Below are 27,887 nucleotides of genomic sequence, written 5' to 3'. Positions count from 1 at the left end.
GGCTATATATAGGCACTACAGCAAAAGTTCAGTATCATGTTTCCACAGAAATTTATACATTTCGGTCCCTGTTTCTCTGTTATCGTAGTGGCAGCGCAAAACATCACTGTGGGAAATTTCTGTGGCGGCGGCAGCTCGAAGGCACTGATCTAGATCAGTGCTCCAAGGTCAAAAGGACTAAGTCTAAAGGTTAAAGACAGTTGGCTAATGAATTAGGGTGCAGGCTAGTCAAAGATATCAAAGTGTACCTTCGTTAGTTCAGGTGAGCACCAGAGCCGAGAAAGGCTGTACGTTTGTACAAAATCCGAGGTAGGCTAGTGTCAATTTCATATTAAATTCTTTCTTATTATCGTTCTTTCATCATGCCTGTTGAGTTTGCTTCAGCCTGCAGCATCTGATTCGATGCCTAATTCAGGAGTAATAATATTGCTTTAGGCCTATACCAAATAGTACCATTGAGCACTGTTGATTGCAACCTAATTAGTACTACTACTAGGCTAGTTGTGTAAGGCCTGGGTTACCCTAGACTAGTAGTAGTATGTAGTACTATATAATAAGGTGCCTAGGGCAGCTTTAAAACCAAAGCACCCAGAAAATGACAAAGAAAGGTAATTAAAACTAATAAGTCCTATATATGTACAATCCTGTGAAAACAATACATGAACATGACAGTTTTGATTTAAATTTGACAACTTTTCAATGCTGCAGTTTTGGAGATTAAGCAACATCCATTAATGAAAATCTGAATGTTTACAGTCTGAAAGGATATGTTACAGTACTTATATACTCAAAAAGGCTCTAGTGGCAAGTATATACATCACCAGTCAATGTCCACTGCTCCTCTTAAGAATCAGTCTTGCCTTACCAATTTTGCAGCTTTTTGCAGACCAAGTCAATTCCGTAGTTTAGTTTGTATCATCCCGAAGTTGAAGATGACTCGCTCAATAAATGTGCAGAGCTGGCTGGTAGGAACTTTTATAATTAGATGAATAATTAGCTTCAAACCTAATCAGTAAGTTTATAATATAATTGAGTCTGGATAACAGATACTATGTCATACAAATCAGTGTAATTAGAGCTTACTTAACTGTAGTTGTATTGCATATGATTTTGTATTCACTAATTTCCTGGTATTTCTGACTATTTCCCAGCATTTCCCAATATATCCTGTATGGCTGTGAAGTCTCGAACCCTGATACATGTGCATTACACAATTAGGGCCTTGTTTTCTTTACCAAAGCTGATGTTCAAAAAGCATTATGGCTGGCACCTGTGTGCCTATTTGGGACAACATCATCAATTTTGAGACAACAGCTTCAAGTTTTTTTAGGCTACATCGGCTCACGCTGACCTTTTCTGCATTCCATAACAACAAGCAAGGTGTTCTAGGCATAAGTTATTAACTCAACAAGAATAGGCTACCTCCAGGTAGATGGTGCTTGGGAAACAAATAAACATAGCCATGAAACAGCCGTGATTCAAGTGTCAATCAAAACTTTTCTGCAGATGGCTGGAACTTCAAAATATTTGTCTTAATATTTTATCATGCCATTACATCCATAAAGCTAGTATAAATATCATGTAACAGTACTTAGTAGGATAGGTAAGGCATGAGCAATAACTTGAACCGTCAATTTGATATTTGCCCAAGGTCTCAGTGAAACAAGAAGAAACATGGAAGTGCCCAGGATTTCCTGAGAGCCGGGTATACTGATCGCCATCCTGGGGGAGGGGTCTAAGTGGGAGGAGGTGTCCCCTCTCCTTTGAGAAATTTTTCGATTTTTGAATGTGCTCAGATGCCAAATGCTGGCACTTGTGTAGCTTTTTAAGCACATACACTAGCTTTGCTAACAATTTACTTTCCAAATTTTTTTTTGTGAAATACATTGTTAGGAATGTCAGGATTTTAGATGAAAATAGTGCAGGGCAGGATTCACGATTTTTAAGACAGTGCTGGGCGGTAATTTTTAGTGCTGGGCGGGGCCGCCCCTGCAGTGCCGCCCAGCGTGGGCACATCCCTGGTTACAAACAAACAAATAAAGGATGTATGTAACTTTTCCTGAAATTTTAATCATACTCCATACAAAGGAGAAAAAAATCTCATTTGGAGCACCAAATTGCATCTAAGGCCAGGTGAAAATGCAAAATTATTTAGTGTTCGACCGATTGTATGACAATCGGTTTTACCGATTACCGATTAATTCCTGTGACAATCGGCCGATTGCCGATTACCGATTACCGATTATTTCAAAATTTTCGTGGAACTGGTCTGATTTAGTGTAATGCATGATTACCAACTTCTAGGCCAATACAATCAAAGATGGTAAATGAACGACTTAACTTTTCACAGTTAAGATTAATGGAGCAAGTAAAGAACACTGTAATACATACATAGGGCGATGTACGATTATAACGAGGAGTCGCAATATTTAGCAATCCCGCCACAACACAGTACTGTACAGACTACAGACTGGGTGAAAATAGTAGCCATTGGCTACGAAATGAAAAACGAAAAAGGGACAGCTTTTACAACTGCTATTAAAACTATTATCACTGTTGCAACTCCAACGTAAATATAGAAAAAAGTATATCTCACGTAAATAAAATATTCGTTATTTCGTTAGCTGATATCGAAATATATAATCTGATATGAAAAATAATGTGTAGACCTAAGAGTAAGTTGGCCTGACGTTTCGATCCTAGCAGGATCGAAATGTAACGCCACATTACTTATAACATATTCTTACACAGGCTCTTTAGTGGATAAGCAGTTTGCAAACAGTTTATTATTTTGAAAAATAAAACAACCCCGAACGTTTGCTTCAAGTTTTCAATGATTACCATCTGCGCGGTAAAACTTAAAAACGGTAAACGATCGAACGAACGTTGTTTCAAACGATCATACACAGTAAGTCAATGGCGCTTCTCCATTGACTTAACTACATGTGGGAGAAATCACACACTAAAATCCCATTGACTCTGTCGCGGCGTGTCACTGGAAATCAGACTTGCTTTTAGTCGGTTGCAGTAAGGAGTTTAGTTACTGTTAGCACGTATGGTACACGCTGCATGGGGAAAAAAGTTGCTTCGGGTTTTTCGCAAAAAATATGCGTAAGAATGTTTGCCTAATCACAAAATACTTTAATGCAGTAGAACTACTGAGGACTTTCGCCAAACGTGTTTAGGGATTTTAGGAGTATTTGGAGCCTTGATTTCATCATTTTATGCCGTTTGTAAAATCTTGGGCGCATTTTCAAACTTAACAGTTCTGAAGCTCAACCGTTCTTCAGCCAGACTAGCCTAATGTACGTAGAACTCACAATGAACAAAGCCTAATGTTATTGTTTTCACTTTCCAGTTTTTACCTACGGTGAAACGGCCAAAGTGGTTAATAAGTACATTGATTTGGTGCTTATATTAAGTATAGACAATTGATCTTTCTTATCAATCGTTTTAAATGATGACAGGTGGTTTTGTTAGATGCAACAAGCGAAGTAAAAAAAATACGTCGTCCCCCTAAGTTTATGGCGTGTATACTTTATACTGCATGATGTTAACTGCCAAAACTGGATAGTGTATCGAACAGCATTTGTGCAAACTCGCTCGAGGGACCTACGATACCGTTACACAGTAGATTAGCACACCTTCCCCGGCTATAAATAGCATTGAACCGAATGATCAAAAATTTTCTCCCGTTGTGGTTCTGGTGTATCAAAAGCGCGGAAAAATACAATCCTTTATGTGGAACGTAATAATCGGTTCCAAATAATCGGTAGCGCAATGGATTTTGCCGATGCCGATTATTTACCGATTGTCTGATAATCGGCCCGATGCCGATTGTCTAACCGATTATCGGTTGAACACTAAAATTATTTACAAAATGGAGTGGGTGTTGAAGTGTGCTATATTGCACCAAATTGCATCTGAGGCCACCTGAAAATGCAAAAAACACCCCCTCCCCTTAGACCCCTCCCCCAGGCCGGCCATCAGTCTTCAGTCCCCCCCCACTCAAAAGTACCTTCCTACGCCACTGCAGACGGGAACATAGGGAGGGGAACAAAATATTGTATGGTGGAAAGGAGTGGTGAGAGTAGTTTTCTTTGCTGAATTGTACAGGGCTGGATTTCATAATTTGGGTTTAACATATTTCCTAGAATGCTTTGAAATTTACCAAAAACTTTAAGAAAGAAATCATATTTCTGTTGAGTCAATTTAAGTACTGTATATTGTTCTCTAGCTGTGTTGCATTCAAGCACCAATCTAATCTTTGTTGTTTTTGGTTTCATCTCTTTCTGTCAAGAATTAGTGTTGCACCTCAAGATTCATCCAAAATGCTTGTTTCAAATATTGTAAAGTGGGATAGAATTGTAAACAGCTTAAAACTGCGATGTACCTTACTTGGATTGCAATGTGCAAATTATATTTAGCATACCAAGATACTGTTTATTACCATATATACAGTCAGCTTGTAAGCTTTTAATATGTACGTTTTTACTCACTGTTTTTAAAAGCTGCCATTTACCTTATTTTATTGTTCTTTGATTGATTCTTCTAAAGTCTGTATACCTTAGCCCTTCCCGCACATTGTTTTGCAGTATCCAATATTGTTAACAGTTAAAACTTCGGCAGGTTTGGTGATATTTTTAAAATCTAAGCTTAAATTTGTTTTTTTGACATTGGGGAGGGGGGGGGGGGAAATGGCATAACGAATGTGAAAATGGAAATTGGTTAGTGACAATGTGAAGGGATTTATGTGGTGGACTTGGAAAATTGTTTAATAATATATGTCAGTAATATTTGTCAACTTGTGATATGACTGGTGGAAAATAGCATATTGTAACTACCAGTTGTGATTGAAACCTGAAATTGCTAGCTCACAGAATGCTTCTTTCAAGTTTGCCTTTTTATAAGAAAATGCCATCCACTTGTATTGTGCAAACAAACCGTCTCTGACAATGCATATTTTTGAGCCCCGATTGGCCCTTTGGAAACTACAATGTTAGAATTCAAGCCTACTGCATGTGTTGTGACACTCAACAGTTTTCTTGTCAATTTTTTTTATATTAAATTTATGCACCATTTCAAAGATAAGTTGGAATCGTTGATTGTCTTTTTCGATATTTCTTGCTCCAGTGAGCCGAGTCCCTAGGTCTGTTTAAACAAACTAGTTTGCAGGCCAAAAAGCAAGGTCAGACATCCGCATATGTTGAGCTATATAGGGCTGTTTCTATGTTAAATTGCATAACCCTTTGTATTGGTAGCAAAAATCCTGCTAAGTTTTAAAATACTGCCATTTAAGGACATGTGAATGGTTACGTATCACAGCATACAGCAAATTTGTTTCTGGTCACTCTCGCCGAGGTGTAGATTATATTTTGTGGAATCTGTTGTTTAATAGCAACTAGTCATACACCAGACAACCTTCAAAGCTTATTTTTGTTGCCCAAACAAAAATTTGGTCGTCTCGGATGAAGTTTGTCCTGATTACTTACAGTACATTAACTTAGTTACTCCAACTTATTTCTTAAATAACCTCTGGAGGGATAGCACAGCAATAATTAATTAGCCTTGCTTTGAGCTCAAAATCAGTTCTAAAGAACATATTTGTTCGTTCTGAAAAAGTGTAAGAAGTTTAGAACCGTTGTAGGTTTATAGTTTGGTCTTTTGCATTTGTGGATCCATCTTTAATTTAGCTGTTCAATTAAAGATGCCAATGAAATGTGCAAACTTTCATGATTGTCTAATTTAGGAGGTGTTTTTTAATCAAGTATTCTGTGTTTAATCCAGATGCTATGAACTATTACGACTGTGCTGTGGCAAATCGTCCTAGAAGTGATTGGAGAAAATCATTTGTGGGCGTTTGTCATTGAAAGCTGATGCCGGAAATGCGTAAACCTTGTATATACTGTTTATTAACACATTTCATCCGTTTCGAAGTCACATGGTTTACGTTGTATCACATCTAGGCAACCTTGCAGCTGCATCGCACATGTTTTGTAATTAGTCCGTAGCTAAATGAAACATGCTTTCAATGTGTTATTGAAGTCTTGGAAGAGAGAATTATTGCAACCGTCAATTGACTTCCACTCTGTTTCTGTACTGTGGAAAGAACTGATAAAACAAGTAGGTTCTATTGTCCCATACCTTAATTGCACAAACTGAATATTAAATTGTGAACTCTTTTATATAACAAGCTGGAAACTTGCAATGCCAGGTATTGGCTTGGTAAAAGCTAGATCATCATCAGCATCTTGACACAAGACCTTGAGATAGGTTACTATTAACTGCATGACTAGAACGAATAGTTAAGCATGTACAGTACCTCCTGAGATTAAACGATTATGTGACATATTACCTTCATCACTGTTGGGTAGTATTCAGGGACGTAGCCAGGGGGGGAACAGGGGGAGCGACCGCTCCCCCCCTTTCAGTGTTGATTTTTTTTTTTTTTAAACTGTCGTTTTTTTAGCATGGTATTTTGTCAGTGCTCTTTTGATCTTGAATACTCGTCAGCTCCGTTAACTCGATTGTAATCGTAGTAACATTCACGCCTACTGATTCAACTACTTACTTAGTTTGGCAGATGCAATTAGCTAAATTTAGCTTATAGCCAATTACAAGCCTACAGTTGGTCACTGCGTAATAAAATACATATTGCCTACCTAACCGCACTCTATGGAATGTCACGAACTGTATGCACAACAACGTCGACAACGTTCGTTCAATGAGTCGTTCTAAGTTGTTGCACGAACAGCATGTTATGAAGCTAAGCTAGCAATCGTACGTGATACGCACTTCCTATAAATAATTATTACACTGCTAATACACTGCGATAACGATATTTGTTTTTAGGCCACTGCATATCTGGCTGTATTACAAAATATGAAAGTTTATATTGTCCATCAGTTAAGTTCGTCAAATGTATTAAAGTCCAGACAGTGGACAATAAACAAGAATCATCCTACTGGAAAACTTGTAAAAGAGCACTATGTTTGTCTTTCTGATATATTATGTAAAGAACATGTAAAAGAATTTAAACAGGAAACAAAATCTGCTGATACTGATATCATATGATCAGGGCAGTATGTAGCACGATAGTTTCATTCAACACTCTACCTGCCGAAAAAGACTATAGGATCTGATCTTGTCAGTTTTTTAACATGTAGTTAAGAACCCGTTTACGCAGATAATATTTCAGTTGAGAAAACACTTGAGAAATTGCATCAGATGGCAATCGTCGGATAGCTCTCGCCTTCTCTTAGTAGGCTAACTTAAACATTTACTAGCTACAGTTGCATCAAAGACATTTCTGGACTATCTTTGTATCTACAAGTATCAGAAGTTGAAAAGTAAGACTACTCTGTACATGTACCTTCAAGGGCGGCGGAACCGGGGGGGCACAGGGGGCAAGTGCCCCCCACTTTTCCTCAAGTTAAAAATGTGCCCTTTTTCTACATAAAACTTGTACTCTTGATCACCTTATTAGGTCAGCGATATTTCAGTAAGAGATCTAATCCTAATTTAGAACTAAGTATGTAGCACTGTAGGCCCGGGCCTACACTTTTTTGGCCAAGGTATCTTTTTTATTAAAACACCCATAATTCAAATCCATAAGCTTGCTGGACGAGTTTAAGAGTCTAGACAGGAAAAACTATTGAAATGAACGTAGCAAGATTATGGCTAAATTAGATGACCTATTCTTCTGTCACCTAGGCTGTCATTCATATCGCCTGCCGTTTCATTCAATACTCTACCCGCCGAAAAAGACTAGGATACGATCTTGTCAGTTTTTTAACATCTAGTTAAGAACCCGTTTACGCGATAAAATTTCAGTTGAGAACATTCCACAGTCAAATAAGCCTATCGTTGATTAACAGACTGTATAGAGCTGCAGCACTTTGTTGCCTGTTGTTGTCACGATCGGCGTTCCAAGTTCCAAAACAGCCTTTTCGATAAACATTTACTAGCTACAGTTGTATCAAAGACAAATACTGGCTATGGTTGTATCAAAGACATTTCTGGCCTATCTTTGTATCTACAAGTATCAGAAGTTGAAAAGTAAGACTACTAAGACGGGGGGGGGGGTGTTGATGGAGTGATCTATATATGCAAATAAGATAATACAATAAGATTTATAAAGGGTACTAAATATCAGGCTGCATCAGTCCAATCGAATTTCTGCAAAGTGCCCTTTGACGTCGGTGCCCCCTCCCCCCCCCAGATTAAAAGTGCTTCTGCCGCCCTTGTGTACCTTGCTAATTTTAATACATTATGTATTTTTGAATTACGTACTATTTTAACTCGTTTGTTTTTGGGGTTTAAAAGTGATATTGAATGAGGTGTCTCAAGTTAGTAAGAGGCCAGGGAACCAGAATGAACACTAGGGAAGGGCCGTTTCCGGCCATCTGGGGGGTTTGTAAAACCAAAAATTTTCTTGTACGCTCCGCGCCAACCGATGGTGGTGCTCCGCTCAGATAGTCGTGCCTACAACTTTGAAAATCCATATCAATCGCAAAAAGTGCTCCCCCCTTTCAAATTCCTGGCTACGTCGCTGGTAGTATTTACTTGGTAACTGGGAAAACTAAATAGAATATTTTCATGTCAACAAAGAAGGAAAGAAAGCTACAGTAACTGCAAATTCCTGCACAGTTAGGATGAATGGATATCAAGCAATATATCCCTGCCAACCTGCAGTCATGCAGTGCCTACAGTATTGTATGAAACTGTGGAGCACAATAGATTATACATGCCCTCTGCAACCTGGCTTGAGGAGGCTGTAGTCCCCCCCCCCCCCCCTTCAGGTCCTACTTTGGACACGGTCAACAACCCAGAGCTGGCAGGAAAATGCAAATTACATTCTGGAAGAACAAGAGAAAGCATTCTTTTGTCCTTTCAGTATTTGAAATTTCTCTAAATAATGGGCTCAAGCTGTGTGTTATTACAGTACTGACTACAGTGGTTTGAAAATTGGGTTATATGTTAGCACTCTACCCCTGGCCCATGCCACCAATGGTACATACTCATCAGTTAATGTATTGTAGACATGAAAGTGTGATGTCATAAGCATGCAGGGAAGCAGTAACTTTCATGAATGATGAAAAGTCAACCTAGACAGAGCCTTGTCACAAAAGCCAAACAACTTTATCCACTCTCAACCCCAGTCGCCTTACAAAAGAGATTGTAACCAGGGAGTCCATAACAACACCCTGTTGTAACCATATGATCAGGGCAATGGTCTGTCAAGTTAGTATCACAAGTCCTCCCTTGGAAAGGGGAATAGATACTTATACATATCATGTTAAAGGTTGGTGAGTGATTTACTGTGTACTGTTTACACACAGGGGTACATGACAATTGTTGCTGATGTAAACAACTATTCTATGTTTGGGGGTGTCTGCTTCTAGCAATACTATATATGTACATTTATATCAATGTCTACAGTATATATGTGAATTATGTTGTTCTCCCTTTTCTTTCATTCGCACAGAATACCAGCTCTACACAGTTGTGCAACTGTTTTGCAGCTTATTATCATTCGGAATCATCTAAAATCTGAACAATTTAATGGTAATACTGTGGTTTCCTGCATGGTATGACCTTTCCACTTGATTGTAAGGTTTCAATGCAGGTAATGGCAATATAACACACATCTGAAGAGGACGATTGTATCATATGAAGTACTACTGCTGCAGTGGTAGTTTAAATTTTAAACATGGCTTCTATGACATGTTTGGATGACTTTGAAAGCTACGCTAAGAGACATCTTCCAAAGTATGCATTTGATTACTATTCCAGTGGTGCTAATCTTGAACAGACGGTTAAAGACAATGTGGCTGCCTACAGGAGGTAATTATAAGTTGCTGTTTGTTTGTTTTTGTCTTGTTGGCAGATTCTGTGGTGAACTTGAGAATATCTGAATGGGAATTATATGGCATTCAGCTTTCAAAGTCAAAGTCAAGTGCAAATTCCTCAGTACCTGTAGGTGTATTGTGCAGTGCTTTTTACTATAGTTTCTATACTGTCATAGAACTGTCATATATAATTAAACAACTTATTCCCAAATTAAAGAGCACAGACCTGGGGGGGGGGGGGAGGGGAGGGAAACAGTGTTGGCATGAGTTCCTTCCATTACAAAGGTTTCGTGAAGTAAATAATTGCATTATCATGAATATATACTTTGTTGCCAAAACTTTAACCTAATCCCAGAAAAGGTAGGGATTGAAAAAATTCAAAGCACACAAGCCATTTGTATGTATCAACCTGTACATTAGGCTAGCTATATGCTGGGCTATGTAAATATGGGTCTGTTCACGTTAAAGCGCCCAAATTAGCATAAATGGCATTTGGAGCATTGTGACAAAATAATTAGAGATTCTAGAGATACAAATATTATCCCCATGGAGAGAGTCCACCTAGCTGTACCTACCATAGCATAGACAATTTCCTGAGATATGCATATAGGTATGCTATACTCCCAGAAGTGCCGAAATGTGGACGGAAAATGTTGCCGTTTTCAAACTGCACAATTTGTACTTTGATCTATTCTCAACTCCAAAAGAGGATTACTCCAAATTTTGTCATGATTGAACTTTGTGGCTATAGGTTCCCTCTCATAAATATTTCAGAAAATTTCATCGATGAATTTGCGAATTATTGCGAAACTGGACCAGTGTTTCGGACATCACTTTTTCCGTCCACATTTATACACCAATTTATGAGTGGCATAGTTTGGGGTTAAATAACAAATGTTGAAAGTGGTGTGCCTTTTCAATACTGTCATAGTTGTATCAAATAAAATATATATCAGATGCATGTCCATTCAGCCACATTTTACTACACAATGAAGTTAAACAACATGCAAAATGTTTCCGTCCACATTTTGGTGATGTCCGAAACGTCATGAAGCAACTAATATATGAAGTATGCTAAAACCCACAAGACTGTTTTGTTACTCTAATTAAAGCATAAGTACTCCCTCAACTACAGTATGTACATGACACATTTCCACTCATCCGTTTTGATTTTATAACCATTTCAAATTTTCCGTCCATGTGTGTGATGTCCGAAACACCAGTGATGTCCGAAACAAGTTTTAATTAATATTGCTTTATGTTGCTTGAAAAAAAGACACAATAGATGAGCACTTCATGTATTATGACAAGTTCTATTGTTACAAACATACATACTGCACTACTCAAAACTTCATCCATCTTTACCAAATATTATAGCAAAATAACCTTAAAAGTATGTTTCGGACATCACCATGTGTTTCGGACATCACTTTTGTGAATCCAACATATTGTAAAACAGCACTAGTTTCAACTGAATGATTCAATTGGTTGATTTCAGTGTGCTAGAATACACTAAGATCCTACAACAGAATGCTTCTTAACTTTTGGTGTCATTTGACCAACATGTATTCATCTTTTGATGACTTGTGACAAGTCTAAAATGATATTCTACATATTTGGGTATGAATGTTACTGGGAACATCAAGTTACTTGGATTTTTCTAGAACTGACATCATTAACACTACAATTTTCCATCATTTAGTACTGAAGAAGTAAAAAAAACGTTTAGTGAAATTTTTTCTGATATAACATGTATCAGGATACCATCACAGTATACAGTACATTAGAAAGTAATGCTGTAATTGTCTGCTATAGCTTAAATCAAGCTATTTGTCACAACCATAGAAAGCCTTTTTATAGGCTAGAAGAACTACATCAAAGGGCACGTGGGTACCATGCATGGACTGTCATGTGATGTGTTTTAGCTTCCATGGCGGTACCAATTTGATATTTCCCAATATCATATTGATAATTGTAAAGTTAATTACACACAATTGGAATAGGCCTAGATGAGTTTTGTAGCACAGTAGCTCATGTTTCTATCACATCAGTCTACAGCAGGGTTGTCCAACCTTTTGCAGAGGAGGGCCACATGGAATGATTATGATGAAGTAGGGGGCCGTATGAACCCTTCGCTCGATTTTTCGAATTTTGCGCGAAGCCTAAGGCAACAAAATGTGAGCACTGCGCGTGGAGCGCACTAACTTATTTTCATTCCTGATAAAACAGTCCAGCCGGCCCCCCTCCCCTCCCCTCCGCTGAGAGAGTGTCATACAAACTGACCTGTATGAAGTTTTTTTTTTGGACCCAGAAGGTTCGAATGATTGATTATATAGCTTCAAATTGTTATCAATAAATCTGCTCACTAAATTTCACACCGTAGAGCCTCTCTGGCGGGCCGGACGCAACCCTGCGGCGGGCCGGACTGTGGCCAGCGGGCCGTAGGTTGGACAACCCTGGTCTACAGCATAGTATGTCAACGTCACTTTGAAAAACTGAACACCGTTCAGTGTCGTCTGTCGCTCTATATGATATGGACTCACTGTGCATCTATAACACCCTATGTCAGAGCAGTTTAACTGTTGATGGGAACTTGATGGTTGTCAAGAAAAGCTACCAGTATTTTGGGAAGATGTTAGCTAAGTAGTAGGACTGTGGAACGTGTCTGGTGATCTAACCTATAAATGTTGGTCAACGACTATAACTATAATGTTAAGGTACAGACATTGCTAGGTAACTGTGTGTTGTCTGCTGCTCTAAGCCCAAATATACATTTACTGTATTAGTTAGTAAATCACAATGGGCAATGTGAAGATTAATGCAGTAGATCAGATTATTAGTACCACCCTGGAACACATTACAGCACATGACCCTCTTTGACTGGTACACGGATTTACTGTGTGATGAAACCTCCAGGTTTACTCGATGGTGTCAACAGTAGTAATATACACAGAGTGGTGCATCATGCATGCATGACCATGTTTTCATTCCGAGTTGCTTCACTGAGACTTCAGATCTTTAGTGATATGTACAGTATACAGATATTTATCATGATGAAACTTAAGGATAAAGCTGAACAATTTGCTGAGCTGCTGTATACCATAACATCTAAGCCCTATACTTAAATGTAAGTTTAGGCCATAAGCTTAAATAATAACAATCTTACAAAGTAAATCATTTAATTCATATGTGACAAGGAGTATTTGTACAAACCATGAATACTTGTTTTTCACATCATAATTGCCAAGGCATAATGATGAATCTCAATAAAGAAGGATATTTAAACTAGTACTTATAGTAGTTACTCGTATTGGCTACTACTGTTGCTTAGCTGAGCCAGTGGAAGCAATCTTCAACATTGGCAGATCCAGCTCAAAGGTGCATGGGGAGGGGGTGGGAGTGGGTGGGTACCATTTGAAGGGGTGCAAAATAGTTGTTATTGCTGACATTACAAAATAGGACCAAGCATTCTAGTGGAGTTTAGGTTATGATACCTCCCTTCTGAAAATTGTTTAAATAGTAGACTCATTGATACTAGCTACAACAGGTGGGTGCCAAATTAGCTATGTAGGGATGTCTCCTGTGTACATCTGTATATTTATTAAATGGTAAATATTTGCTGTTTGTTTCAATTATTGCAGACTTCATCTAGGTAGTGATGGAAATGTGGAAACCGTAAAAGATAAAAAGAATTCTATAACCCTTTTGGGGAAAAATTTCTTTGCAGTCAATAATAATACCATTTTCGGCAAAATAATGTATAAGTTGATGTCTGGGAAGTGTTGGTGAACGCTTGCCAATGCAAATGGTATGCTGGACAGGTACAGTAACGAATGTGGTGAAGCAGAGATTAACTTTATGCCAATGGTGATCAATGAATGGTCACTATGTGGAGTGTTATGGAGTGTTTGCGCAGTGGTTAACGCCGGTGCCTTTCAATCATAAGGTCCCGAGTTTGTGTCACTCCAAGATTAATGTATGTCGTCCAGTTACAGAGTTGTTGACAATTGACAATTCATAATCATGGTTGCTAAAAATGAATCTAAAAGACTGACTTTGGTCAGCTTGCGGCTTTGATAAGCCAATGATGGCTTCTTCGCGAGTTCCTGCTTGCAGGAAGATCTAAACTAAATGTGTGTATTCTGGATATGTATGAACTGAGTATGTAGTAAACAGTGATAATTCATTAACATTAAATGGGGTTATCATTTACACCAAGCCTTCAGATTTTCACTTATCACCTATCTTTTCACCTATCGGCTCTGTCCAGATGTTCAATTTGAAATATGTGCCTCAGGGCATTTGTTTTCCCAAGAATTTACAGTGCCATTATTTTTCAGTACACCTTGTTGATTTCTCAGTCTATGGTGTTTTAATAAACTGCATTCCCTCAAAAATTCATAATATCTAGTGTAAATCTGCTAAGTACTGTACTGTCTGACTGTTGTGTCTATATTGAAGCAGACTTTTGTTGCTTGAACAGGTTTGAATAGCAAAAATATTACTTCATATTGTTGTTACCTGCTGAAATATGTATTATTGTTATGCAGCTTTGTGAACATTTTTCCAAGGTGATGTCCGAAACATTCAGTGATGTCCGAAACGCTCATAAAGTAACTTGTAATAAACACTGAGGATTTGAACTATAATAAGTTCAAAACTGTCATTATACCTTGTAGGTAGCTTCTCAACAACAGAGACCCCTTTGTTACAAATTTAACTTTTGATATGATATGCGTTGTGTAGAAAACATTACAGTGATGTCCTAATACAGTTGTGGTGATGTCCGAAACATAGTCCAAGACAGTCTTATGCAAATCTATAAAACAAGTGTTTGCAGTTTTCATTATTTCAAATGAATTTGATGCTGTTTGTTATCATCACATATCGTGATGTACTGATATATATTGCTAAGTATTAACAAGCATGGCCTTCGTTTAATAATTGTCTCGTTGATCACTTGGATCACTTGTATCCCTTTTCTTTGTTTTGAACTTGGAACCTAGGAAGGGTCCATAGATCTCTTTTGGTACAGGTAACAACTTACTAAAATGCTTTTCTATTCATTATTGCCATGAAATGAACATCATTTGGTTTATTACTAAATATTAGGTTTAATATATTAGGTAAACCATTGGTGGGTGATGTCCGAAACAAGATCATTTTGGAGGGGTGATGTCTGAAACAAGAGTCAAGAAAAAAAAAATTCTGAGAGGACATGACCCAGAATTTTCAGCTTTTGGTTAATATATGTGCTTATGTTGTGGTTTAATTTTATGGTATAATTGTTACTATTAATTTCAATTTTGTTCTTTAAAGAAAAACTTTTTTAACTTTATTTCAGGAAAAACTGAATATTTTCTAATGATACTTGAATATTTTTTAAAAAACATCATCGATATCATTGAAAACTTGTCTTACAATAGCAAATTTTGTGTTAATAAAGAAAATAAAAACAGAATTCCCAAATGTAGCAGCAATGGAATGACACACCACCATTACAAAAAGAACAAATTTTGGAAAATTTATAGATTGTCACACTTTCAACCATCTTGAATATAATTTCCAGAATAGTTTAAGCTCTGGTCAATTCTGATTCATAAATTGCAGATATTAGTTATGTTATTTACTTAGAATAGAAGTTCTTTACTGTAATTTGAAAATTTGGTACCTCAGGCAACCAAATAGGGCGCTTTAACGTGAACAGACCCATATTTTATTCAAACATTATGCTTAAGATGTATTGTCAGCCTCTTTCTCCCTCACGTAATGTCTCTGCAGCATAGCGAGCCGTTCGATCGGGCACATATATAATAAATAACCTCAAGACATCAATTGCTTCAATGAACATCGAGTCCAGCAAACATTCTTCACTTTGTAGTAGAAAAGGCTACTTCCTGTTTTGATATTACGTAAAGACACTTGCTTGTGTATTCATCTTGGTTTCCTTTAACTCGATCTGAGGAAATGGGCCAAAATTTAGGCAAAACTGTACGTCCTTGTGTTGTGTGATTATTCACTACACGGCAGTACCAAAAGAGATTGAAGGTTTAGGGATCGATTAGGACAGGTTAATTGTGTTTATAATGGAATGCACTATGAGGCTTGTAAAATTCATTTTCACTTCATTGCTGAAATTTTCTATAAGCGAAAAAGTGGTACTGCAAAGAACTGTGTATTAGACAGTATAAAAGGCACCCATGGAACAAAACTTCAGTAATATTTATGTAACAGACACTATAAGGCTTGCATGATCTTATCGACACCAAAACATTCTGAGGTATTTAGAATTTTATCCTTGGCACCGTCTGCGTCAGCGGCTTATTTCTAAAGTTTTAGTAGCTGGTTGATTTTTGTGATCCCAGACTTCTGGACAAGACAAACAAGTCTAATAAAGCACATACTGGTATGTTTACTTGAGTTCAAACTTAGGGAAGGTCTAAAATACTAATATCATAAAGTAATTCATACCAAGTTCATTACTTTGTTACCCATTCTCCACAATGAAATAGCTTAAAAGAAAATGTGACACTTCCTCTGCCAAACCCACACTTCCCCTCCCCCTCCCCTAACACCTCCCTATCCCCCTCCTCTATCCCACCTACCAGATGTAATGCATCCAATGAAGTCATCCACTTAGCCAACTGAAGTTGCTGACAATGAATTCACTGTAACTCTCAACTGGTTGGCAAACTTGTTTTTAACTTGGGATTGATCTTTATATGTTTTATTTGTTTATTTATGTTACAGTAGTTAGTGACAGGATGTGGCAGTGGCGATTTCTTCAAATTCACCAGGTGACATCCGACCTCAAAACAGAATTTGTCAAAGTTGTTTAATGTACAAGTGTTTCATAGGCAGCAGGAATTGCCCAAACAATTTCAGTAAATCATGAAAACAAAAGAGCAGAAAAATTGGTAATAACTTTTGGAGAAAAAAAAGCTGATAAAATATTGACTCTAGAGGCTGGGATTGAAACCAGTGACTTTGGGGTTATGAGGTGATTGTCCGTATTTGAAAAGTAAAATATTTAGAGATCAATCTTATTATCTTAACTTTTAGAAGCTTTTTGAAAATAATCTCACTTTAATACACAGACTACGGTTGTACCCGGAGCTCTTACGTGATGTCTCCAAACGTGACCTTTCAACAACTATTCTTGGACAAAAGGTAGACATTCCGATTGCTATCGCCCCAACCGCGATGCAGAGTATGGCTCACCCGTATGGGGAGGTTGCAACTGCTAAAGGTAGGTACATTCCCTGTAGGAATAACAATATGGGAGGGCTTCAATTGTCCATATGATGAAATGGGAAGGGACAGACTTTGATATAGATATAGGCAGTTCTGCTGAGCAGTGGGGAGAGGGGGTTGGGGGCAGGATAGAGGGAGGTGAGGGATTACAATGTAACGTTGAAAACTATGATGTAACAGTACAAGTTATGTGTATAAATGCTGTAGAAATTGATCACAGCATATATGAGGAAAACCCTTTGCTGAGTCATTTCACAGACTCTGAAAATTGAATAGTTATACCCCTGGCTATGGATAGTATAGCAGTTCAGCACTTATTGTAGTGTAGGAGGCAGTTCCATTTTCTTGCCTTAAAATGATATTTCATTGCATGAGAGTACTTTCTGTTTTTGATAGTTGACCGATAATTTGAGCATGGCTTACCCTTTACTTACCCCTCCTCCCCCCTGCCACCCATAGATAAACCCAAATTTGCTTCAACCCCCCCCAAAAAAAAAAACCCCATTGCATTGTTCTCATACTGAACACCACTGCCCGATCTCCCCCTCATAACTACACAACTGCATCTCTCATGCCTCCCCATGAAGAGCTTTCTGGTTTATATCATACTACTCTGCTTACATTGATATACAGCTCAGGTGATTGTCTTGCTGTTTCTTGTTTAAACATTACTGTTTGTCATGATACCCTAATTCTCTCTCTGTCTCCTATGGTCACAGCTGCTGCATCTCTGAAGACAGGTATGGTTCTAAGCTCTTGGTCAACCTGTAGCATAGAGGAAGTCGCAGAGGCTGCTCCCGATGGTCTACGGTGGTTTCAACTCTACGTATACAAAGATCGAGACCTCACTGAGAGCCTGGTTCGGAGAGCTGAGAAAGCTGGTTATAAAGCCCTGTTCCTGACGGTCGATACACCTCAGCTTGGAAGGCGATACGCTGACGTCAAGAACAACTTCTCGCTTCCACCGCCACTCAAGTAAGTACTTCTGCTAAATATTCAAGCCAAGAGGTTATTTAAGAAACTGGTTAACATAAAGAGAGTGATTAACATTTCTTCTAAAAGGCTAAATAATTATAAAATTTGCAAGAGAAACGTTATTTTTTTACAAGGTAAGGTCAGAAAGTGATTTTATACCCAAACCCATTCATTTTAAACCTTCAGCTACAGTATGTTCCTTTTAGCCTATAAGTTTCAAGTGACATTACTTTTCTCCCTCAATGCCCACCCCCCCCCCCCCCCACCTGGCCTTTCATATGAAGTTGGTTCTTTTATAAGCCATGGTCCTCAATGGTGGAGGATTTTTCATTTCTATCATAATAACTACTGAATTGAGCTACTTCTTTTAAAGCTACAATAGGAGTCTACATTTGATAAAAACTGTGAGTCACATTTTGTTGTGGAGTATACCAAATGCAGACTAGTTTATTCTTCTGATGGCACAATAGAATTTCAGTGCTCTGTAAGTATGAATGAGCTAGTGGAAGCAATTGACCTTTTGGGAAGTTAATTAACTGTTGAAATAAGTGTCATGGAACTTTTTACCTCTTTTTATTTTAATTTTATTAGACTTGCAAATTTTGAACATGCCAGTCAGACTGATGTGGTTGGAAGTTCCGATTCGGGATTAGCTGAGTACGTGGCCAGCCAGGTTGACCAAACCTTGAGCTGGAACGATGTAACGTGGCTGAAAGGAATCACCTCACTTCCAATAGTCCTAAAGGGAATCTTAACAGGTCAGTTTATCGGTGCATTGTGTGATGACATTTTCCAATAGTATAGTGGTAATAGCATAATCGACCGTTCTAGAAGGATCAGGTACCTGGTTATTATGATCAAAGCTTTCAAATGCTTTTCGAAGAATATCACTCACTTTTCTGATGTCAGAAGAAAAGTCCCATTAAATATCAGAAACCTTCAATACCTTCATGTCTTCTTGGTTATGCATGCTACTAGGATGAGGTTTACAATTAGCCCTGCAGAATGCAGATTAAATAATCGTACAAAGTACAAATCAAGGGCTCCCAGAAACCTTCCACATGTGAATGTCGTTGAAAATGTAAGAAACAAAAACATGCTTCCCTTTAAAACATATGAAGAGTATAAAAGAGGCAATGCTAACTGTGTACATTACTGTTTTTGGTTTCTTGAACAAACCAAAAATTACTGCAAATCTTTATTTAGATTAATTAATTGATATTCAAATCAGTTATTATTCAAATAAGTGCAATAAGTGGATTTTCATGTTCTGAAACTTAACTGGTTGGTAATATGCAGTAAAAAGAATGGCAGGAGTAATAGATATACTACTTAAGGCATCCCTTGGCTACATCCCCCACCCCCTTCCTCCTTGGCCAAATAGTTGATGATAAGATTTGATCAGATGTCCTTTTCTATTTAATGCTGGGAACTGGGAAAAAAAAATAGTACTGATGTATAGGTTCCTTTTTGACCAAAATTTTCATCCAGGTCAGTTCTTGGTTAGTTCTAACTTTAATTCCCTTTTGGGAAATATTGTGCGGAGTTTATAAGGGTGGAGGAGTTCAGCAGTGATTGTTTGCAGAGGTGTTGGTGACTGGTCACTACCAGCTGATGACCCGTATTCTCATTTGACCTCCCACAAAGCTCCTAAAAATGTGTTTTCAAGTTGACTTTGTTATCAGCTGGAAATTTTCTTCCTATTCAATTAGTTTGATTATTATTTAATGTGGAAAAACAACAAAGCGTGCTGGATTCACATTCGGGTACATTCAATTTAATGTTTTTTTTTTAATTCATTGAATGTATATTGCCATACTTTAAGTAGCCATTTACTATAAGCGAGTTCAGAGTTTGCATTGCGCAATGGAGGTCAAGAGGTCAAATAAGAATACTCTCGTTGCGACGAGAGTTGTATGCTCGCGTACCCACGTTAACTTAATGAGCACTTACAGTAAACATTAGAAATCGCATAATTTACGTCTAAATTTACTCTGTTTTTTCGCTTTGGGATGGATATTCCTACAAGTTTGGAAGAGTTTAAACTTTGGAAAGTTGACAGACTGAAGGAATTTTTAAAGAAACGAAAGTTGAAGATGAATGGCCGGAAAGAGGAGTTGGTTGCTTTAGCGTATGCTGCCGTTCAGATGAACATTGCTGAAGTTAATAAAGCAGATGAGCGAAATGAAAGGCAGATGACTACGCATCGGTACTTCAGGTTGAAGGAAAGACCATGCCCGATCCTCTTTCGGATTTACCACTTGCATGGGAAGGCGAAATTGAAATGAAAAAATGGCCGCCTTGCATGTACATTGATATTGCGCATTATTTTACCAGTATTGATAACATTGAACTGAAGCAAAGACTGATGACGGACTATAAAGATGGTAAAGTCTTCAGCTATTTAGAGTCTGGGTGGCTCAGGGAAATATTTTACAATGCCATTTCTGCCGAGTCAAGGTTGTGCTTTCTAAAGGCAGAGTGTACACCATCGCAGCGTATTAATAATATTCCTTGGAATAACCCCTGGAAATCCCTCCACCCACTATTATTTTTTATAATGTTCTTCTCCAAATAAAATAAATATTTTTATTTATTTTTTTCAAACAAATTGAACCCACCCTTTAAAGAGGACAAACAAAAACGAATGACAGCGAATGACCGAATGACAATTGACTTTGTACAGGGTTAATTATCATTCGCGAATGACAGCGAATGACAGCGAATGACAACGAATAACAACGAAGGACGGTGGTGAGTGGATATAAGAGGGATAAGAGAGAAGAGGTCCCACCTTTATGATCAGTCTGGGAAAAGAACCTCCGCCAGGGAGGCGACCGTCCCCTTGCCCTGGGGGGGGTAATAAAAACAATAATTTTTATACAGCAACAATTTTTTTCAATACCCCTAAGTTCACGGGGTAAAATCCCACAGGACAAGTCAAACATCTTGCTCAAGAATTTACCGAAAACACCGGTCACAGTCGCAAAATGTCAACTCGAATTTTTGCGATTTAAACCCCAATTTTCCGATTTTTTTGCGTGGCTTTAATATACCCACAAAGTCTGAACTGTGATATCCGGTTGAAGCAAATGTCTGTGCTGTCATTTACTTTCATTCGTTTTAGTCAACGCAATTTTTTAGTGTGTAGGCCTACAACATATTGTCATTCGTTATGTGTAACGCAATTGTCATTCATTTTAGTAACACCCCCCTATAAGTAGTAGGAATATGTCAAGAATAAGACTAAGCTTATTTAAATCACGCATAAAAATGAAGAGAACTAATATTTCTTAACATGAAAAACCATGTAGTTGCAACTACAAGATACCAATGCCTCTACTATGCAGTGTTCGTTGATGGACGTAAAAGCAACGAGTATGAGGATAGGTTATGTAGGCCTATTTAGATCTACAGTTCTGTCAGTGTCACTGTTAGTATTTTAGACTAGAGTTGCTTACGATATTCTCTAAAAAACAGTTCAGGCTCATAATGACAAACAAAAGGGTAAAATAGTTTGTTCCATGCTATATTTTAAATTCATTTCCGAAAATTATCAGTTAGAACTTCCGCGAAGCATTAAGACACCGGCAACCACGTAAGGTCGCGTAACCCATACGAAGGATACAGTCACATATACTCCTTTTTCCCGTTCGTAGGCCTATATCAGACTAACTATTTCACGTGCGATACGGACATGTGTTCCATTATTTTCAATATTATTATGAAGTAGTTTCAGTCAATTTATACACGTTTTTAAGTCGTAAACACACCGAAATATGCACTAGAAATAAATTCCGAATGTCGCAGTAACCCATTCTTAGTGCGATTATCGTTATGAAAAGCTGTCATTGTTTACGTTTTCCGAGGATTCAATTCTCAGTTGACCTGACCCCAAGTGAGAATCGGGCATGCGCACTCGTAACTCTGAACTCGCTTATTGACACTCGTTTTCACTTCTTCTTTAAGCGACCTGTTTGTTTCTACATTGTAGTACTTCAGAGGAAGGGATGATTTCGTTTGAGTAAACATCAAAAGTTTGTCCAACATAACTTGGTTATGTGAAATCCACACAGAGTGTTTCTATGAATAGTAGCCAGCTCGTTAGGAAATGTGCTTCCTGTGAATAGAGGAAGTTTACGAGATAAGAAAGGCTTTCAGTATGACTTTCAGTATGACAATAATAAACTAGTGTTATACTTTGCATGACTTTCACAGTTACTTTTGTATAAGGATTAAGGAACACTCCTTTGGTCACGTAAAGTACTTCTGTGCAGGATCCAACCCTGGGGGATTATTAGGTTGGTTTTCAGAATCGAAACCAATCAGGAAAAGATTAACATGATGTATTCTAATTTCTCAAAATATGTCCAATCAGTATATCAAAGGTTATCAAAAAACTGATACACTGAATATTATGTATTTAGATAATGAAACGTGACAGTTTGATAACAACAAATTTATGCTTATTTCTTCCCCCTGTCCCCCCACCTCCCTCTCCTCCTCCCTCTCCTCCCCCATCCAACACCCAAGGATGTGTTTTACATAAACTTGGAGACTAGTATGAAGTATGTCTTAGAGCTATAACAATAAGAAAGCTCTAACAAGATAAAGGATAATTATATGTATATCAAAGAGGGCCATTCTGTAAGTGTTTGAATTATTAGAATTGTTTGTGAGTAAGCTCTGTCTGTGCTTTGCAGCTCTCTGCCTAAAAAAAAACTTTAAAGTGATAAATATACTTCACATATCAATGCTCTCCTTTATTATAAATGAATAAACCATCAAGACTGCAACTTTGGCAGCAAAACACAGATTCAAGGCCTCTCTCTCTCTCTCAAAAAAATGTTTTCATAATATATGTTGGAAATGTTTTAGCCCACTTAGGCATAGGCGTAGGAGCCTCATTTGATTTGGGGGGGCTGTAACGACTTGCCCGAAAAATATAACCAAAATTTTTTCGCGCGCTCCGCGCGTGTTCTACATGTTAATGTGCATATCATATAGGCATCCATCAGTTACTACACCTGCCAATAACATAAAATCATTTTTCGTGTTATTACCCTTCTATATTGGTTATAATTATTGGGGAAGTCCTTACAATAATAATGATAATAATATCAGTTTAACCATTGAAAAACACATTGCAAATTATTCTTCTTTTTTCAGTAGGTGCCAGTGGCGGAGCGAGGGGTATTGGTCAGGGGGGGGGAAGAGAATGGGTCTGTAGGGGTGCTTTTGACACTATCTAAGCGGAGCGCCACCACAGGTTGGCGCGGAGCGTACAGAAATTTTTTAGTAAAGATACTCCCTAGATCGCCGGAAATGACCCTTTCCGGGCCTTGCTAATTTGCAGAAAAATGAAGGATAAATAGGTGTCATCGCCATTTGTCATAAAATTGCACCAACAAAATGTGAAAAATGTCAATAGGTATTTGAGAGCGCAATAAAAAAGTTGATAATCGCGAATAAGAAAACAGTGGTGAAAAGCTGAAATGGGCGCCAGCAGTCCATTTGAGTCCGTCAGGGGTCATCGCCCCTCTGACTGTATGGACGCTCTGCCACTGGTAGGTGCCCGAAAAATTCTCAGCATATTGCCCAAATTTTCACCAAAAAAATTGAAAAAAATGCAAATTATTATTCTTTCAGTAGGTGCCCGAAAAAATTCTCAGCATATTGCCCGAATTTTCACCAAAATATTTGAAAAACACATTGCAAATTATTCTTCTTTCAGTAGGTGCTCGACTTCTCAGCATAGGCCTTTTGCCCAAATTTTCACCAAAAAATTGAAAAACACATTGCAAATTATGATTCTTTCAGTAGATGCCCGAATAATTCTCAGCATATTCCCGAATTTTTACCAAAAAAACCCCAGAAAAACATATTGCATATTATTATTCTTCCAGTAGGTGCCCGAAAAATTCTCAGCATATTGCCCGAATTTTCACCCCAAAAAATTGTTGGGGGGGCTGCAGCCCCCCCGCCTCCTACGCCTATGCACTTAGGAGTAATCTGTAGTTAATTGAGAGGGAGAGAGAGTTACATGTAGACATTGTCCAAGATTTAGTATTCAAATGTTTTTTTTTTTAAACAATATCTATGAAAGAAATAAAAAAAGTTGTTGAGTGTCTTGTCATATTTATCTCAACAGAAGAGGATACAAGGGAAGCAGTCGCCCATGGAGTCGCAGGAATTGTAGTGTCCAATCACGGTGGCCGACAGCTGGACGGAGTGCTAGCCACAGTAAGTGAGGCCACCTTGAAGAGACATATCGCTTGATCAAAGCCTACAGTAGTTTGGAATGTAGCATACAGTAACCCCATTTCATGTACTTATCTGGTTGGAGCTGTATAGAGTTTGCATATAATATGAGATGGACATTGCCATATTGGCTGGACTGAATGTTATCTAAGTTGGACAACATCATTTGGCCATAGTTTCATGACCACGGTCAAACGTTTAAATACAATGTTTCAGTCCTATCTGTGGCTTCTCATTGTAATTACTTTAATATCTTAGTCTGTATTCTGACCATACTCTGTGTCTGCATGGTAATGAAAATTGGCATTTCGACTTGTGGGAAGTACTGTTACTTGCTTTGTGGATTCACCAATAGAGGTCAAAGGTTATTGAGGGTCAGCAGAGGTCAAATTCTGCAAAATGTTAATAGCTTGGATGAATCAACACTTACTATGAGAATCAACTCTAGTGAATATAAAGAAGCCTACTGCTTTTTGTGGTGGTCCAAAGTTCATTTGAGGTCAACAAAGGTCATATTCTAAATATCCTTGTAACTATGCCTAATAACTCCATAGTAAAAGCTTGCATGAACCTTGTACTGGATATGTAATTCCACAAGTACCTGTGTAGATTACTTCAAGTCAACAATGGTCATAAAATGAAATTAATAAGAAAATCAATGGTAACATTAAATGTTCTCAAATCAAACATTGCAAGGAACCACGACTCATGCTGGCTTTCTACTTGCTGCAAATTATCATCCCTTGGCAGTGCCTGAGGTCACAACCTCTAATATCAACTTAAATATATTAGTCGTTTTTTAATATCTTCACAGATTGATGCCCTTCCAGAGGTGGTTAAAGCTGCAGCAGGTTCAGGGGTGGAGGTGTACCTGGATGGAGGCATTCGACTGGGAACAGACGTACTCAAGGCCATAGCACTAGGAGCAAGAGCTGTGTTTATAGGAAGGCCTGTCCTGTGGGGGCTAACATATAAGGTAGAGCAAATCAATTTAAAAAAAAAAAACATGAAGTATTTAATCAAAATGAACAGGCCTAGCAAAGTTTGGTTTCCTTTGCAGATTTACTTCATGTTAGTTTGTCTCTTTTACTGTCAATTATTTGAATATTGATTAATCCAAACACAAACAGTTCAAATTCTAAATGGATTTACAATGCAGTAGGAAATGGATCATGAGACTTTGATTACTAGTAGTAGTAGATTATTTTTTTGTCAACTGTGTCAGTTTCTGGTAGAATTTGGCCTTCATTTGGTCATTGTAAGAGACCTGTATATTCTCTATCAGTAAACAATGTGACCCTGAATGGTAGAATTTGGCCTTTATCTGGTCATTGTAAGAGACCTATATATTCCCTATCAGTAAACAATGTGAGCCTGAATAATGAGATTGGTAAGAAGAGAAAAGATTGTCACTTGTAAGGGTAGTTCCCTGAGTCATATCTATGGCTTAACACACAATGGTCTATTGGCCGTTTTCATAAACTACCTGTACTAAATTTTACTGTTGAATATCTGTGCTGGTATTATGTGTTAATTATTGTGTTGTTTATTTGATGCTCTGTTAAATTCAGTTGACTCACATTGCCTGCATTGCTGTCTTTTACATACATGCATTTACTAAACTTTTCAATACTATTGTCTTTTCGTAGGGTGAGGAAGGCGTGAAGGAGGTGCTAGAGATGTTTAAGAATGAGTTCAACTTAGCCTTAGCTCTGTCAGGTAAACACTACCAGCATATTCTTGGTGTTACCATGGTTACACCATAAGTTCAGATAGCATGGTTACTTGCATTAGTCAGTTCATAAGTCGATTTGTTTACAATCTGATTGCTGTTTGGACAAGGTCTTCCCACCTCTTCAATTAAGATCAGTGATGAAGTGTTTTGGTTGCAGTTTAGATTAGCAATGCTAATGTATATTGTGTGTTTAGGAAATATTGTTTGCTGTAATAAAAGATCCAAATAGTCTCATTTTTGAACAATTTAATTATAGCTTATAGGTAGAGCATAAAGTTTGAATCATACCATCACATGTTTAAGTCTTTGATTGAAAACAAGAATTTTTTATTTTTTTGTGTCTAGGTTGTACAAGTCCTGAGAATGTTCCTCGAGAACTGGTGCGACGTCAGCCACAATACTCGTCGAATTTGTGAGAAGTTTCTTCTGGTGATGGATCGATTTTAAACTCTCAAGAAACAGTGCTTTATTAAAAAAAAAGTTGTTTTTGTGTCATCATGCACTTGCGAGATTTGATGGGAAGTTTACAGAGTATAGAGCAAAAGGAAATTAAAAATGTATAGAAAGAAATTTTAACTGCCATAAAATACCAACCTCTAATAAGGAATATTAACTTATTATTACAAAACAATCTTAGTGCACAGTACTAAAATATATAATTGCATAAATATATTTCTTCAAGAATTGCAACATATAGCATTATTTTACATCTAAGCGCCCTCCATTTTACCCAAATTTTTCAATGGAGAGGGGCTATTCCTCCCATCAACAATATCAGTTCCAGTGATTGTCTCCCTGGCCATGTTACTCTCTCTTGTTGATGTATCGTTTCATTATTGGGCAAAACAAAATAGCAATAGCATTTTCCTCTATTCTGTGGTTAGAGATATAAGTACACAATTTAATTTTTTTTCTTTCTTTTTTTACTATTTCTTAATTTTTATATTAACATAAGACAGGTAGTAAGAAAGTTAGCTGACAGATTAAAGTCAAGCTTTTGTTTTAGAGGGCCAAAAAATTGATTTAAAGAAAATGTTGTATGTATCACCTCATTGGGTTAAACCAATAGTGCAGGCTGTTAAGTTGTCAGGGATTATGTAAATTGGTTTGAATATGACTGCATGGTCACCCGTGTATTGATAATGGATAATTAAATTGGTATTGATTACTATTTAATCAACCAGTCTCATAGAATTTAAACATGGGTGCTTTTATATCATTGTGTGCATGATTTGGGTATGCCATAATTAGTCATCTGTATAAAGGTGGTGATAGAATTATATTTGAAATTAAAACTTAAAAATTCTCACAGTGCTGCTTGGTTATCTTTACATTATGTGTGGACTTCAGCTTATGATGAATTGAAGGTGGGTGGGGGCTAGGGGGAGAGGGGTGAAGGTATCATCTTGCAAATTCCCATTTTTTCGTTTCCCCCCTCCCACTTACCAAGGTCAAATTTGCTAATTATCAAATTGTTCTATGTGCCTCATACAGGTGGTACTCTCATTATCACAATTTTCCATGTAGATGGCATACACTGAAGGTTCCCATGGGGAATAATATTGAACTATTAGTAGAATGACAGTTTCAAGGGGAAGAGGTGGAGATGAGAGAAAGGGCACAGGAAAGGCAAACTAACCTAAGGTTACTCCACTAGACCACACAGGGTTGGTTACGTGCGTTAACATAATGTTGGATATGAAGCTTTGCAACTTTAAACAACTCAGTGATAAATTAAGTACCTACCAAGCAAATTCAATCTCTACCTCATACCCGGGTCCCATTCAACCCCACCATTCCACCCTTCCATA

At 37.7% G+C, this 27,887-nt stretch overlaps 1 protein-coding gene across 1 annotated transcript; it reads left to right on the top strand.

Annotated features, from left to right (window-relative positions):
* The first annotated feature begins 152 nt into the window (after window positions 1-152).
* Window positions 153-27,383, top strand: LOC139970637 (2-Hydroxyacid oxidase 1-like). The gene is made up of 9 exons (XM_071976499.1): window positions 153-309; window positions 9,488-9,846; window positions 16,949-17,100; window positions 17,825-18,080; window positions 18,672-18,838; window positions 24,232-24,323; window positions 25,156-25,317; window positions 25,991-26,060; window positions 26,422-27,383. Exons 2-9 carry the CDS (start codon window positions 9,713-9,715, stop codon window positions 26,490-26,492), a joined length of 1,104 nt encoding a protein of 367 aa, XP_071832600.1. The 5' UTR covers window positions 153-309; window positions 9,488-9,712; the 3' UTR covers window positions 26,493-27,383.
* Window positions 27,384-27,887: the final 504 nt, after the last annotated feature.

This window comes from Apostichopus japonicus, chromosome 8 (genome assembly GCF_037975245.1).
Source record: "Apostichopus japonicus isolate 1M-3 chromosome 8, ASM3797524v1, whole genome shotgun sequence".
Classification (NCBI taxonomy): Eukaryota; Metazoa; Echinodermata; class Holothuroidea; order Aspidochirotida; family Stichopodidae; genus Apostichopus; species Apostichopus japonicus.
The sequence above is the reverse complement of the archived record's forward strand: the minus strand, read 5'-3'. Positions and strand labels throughout refer to the sequence as shown.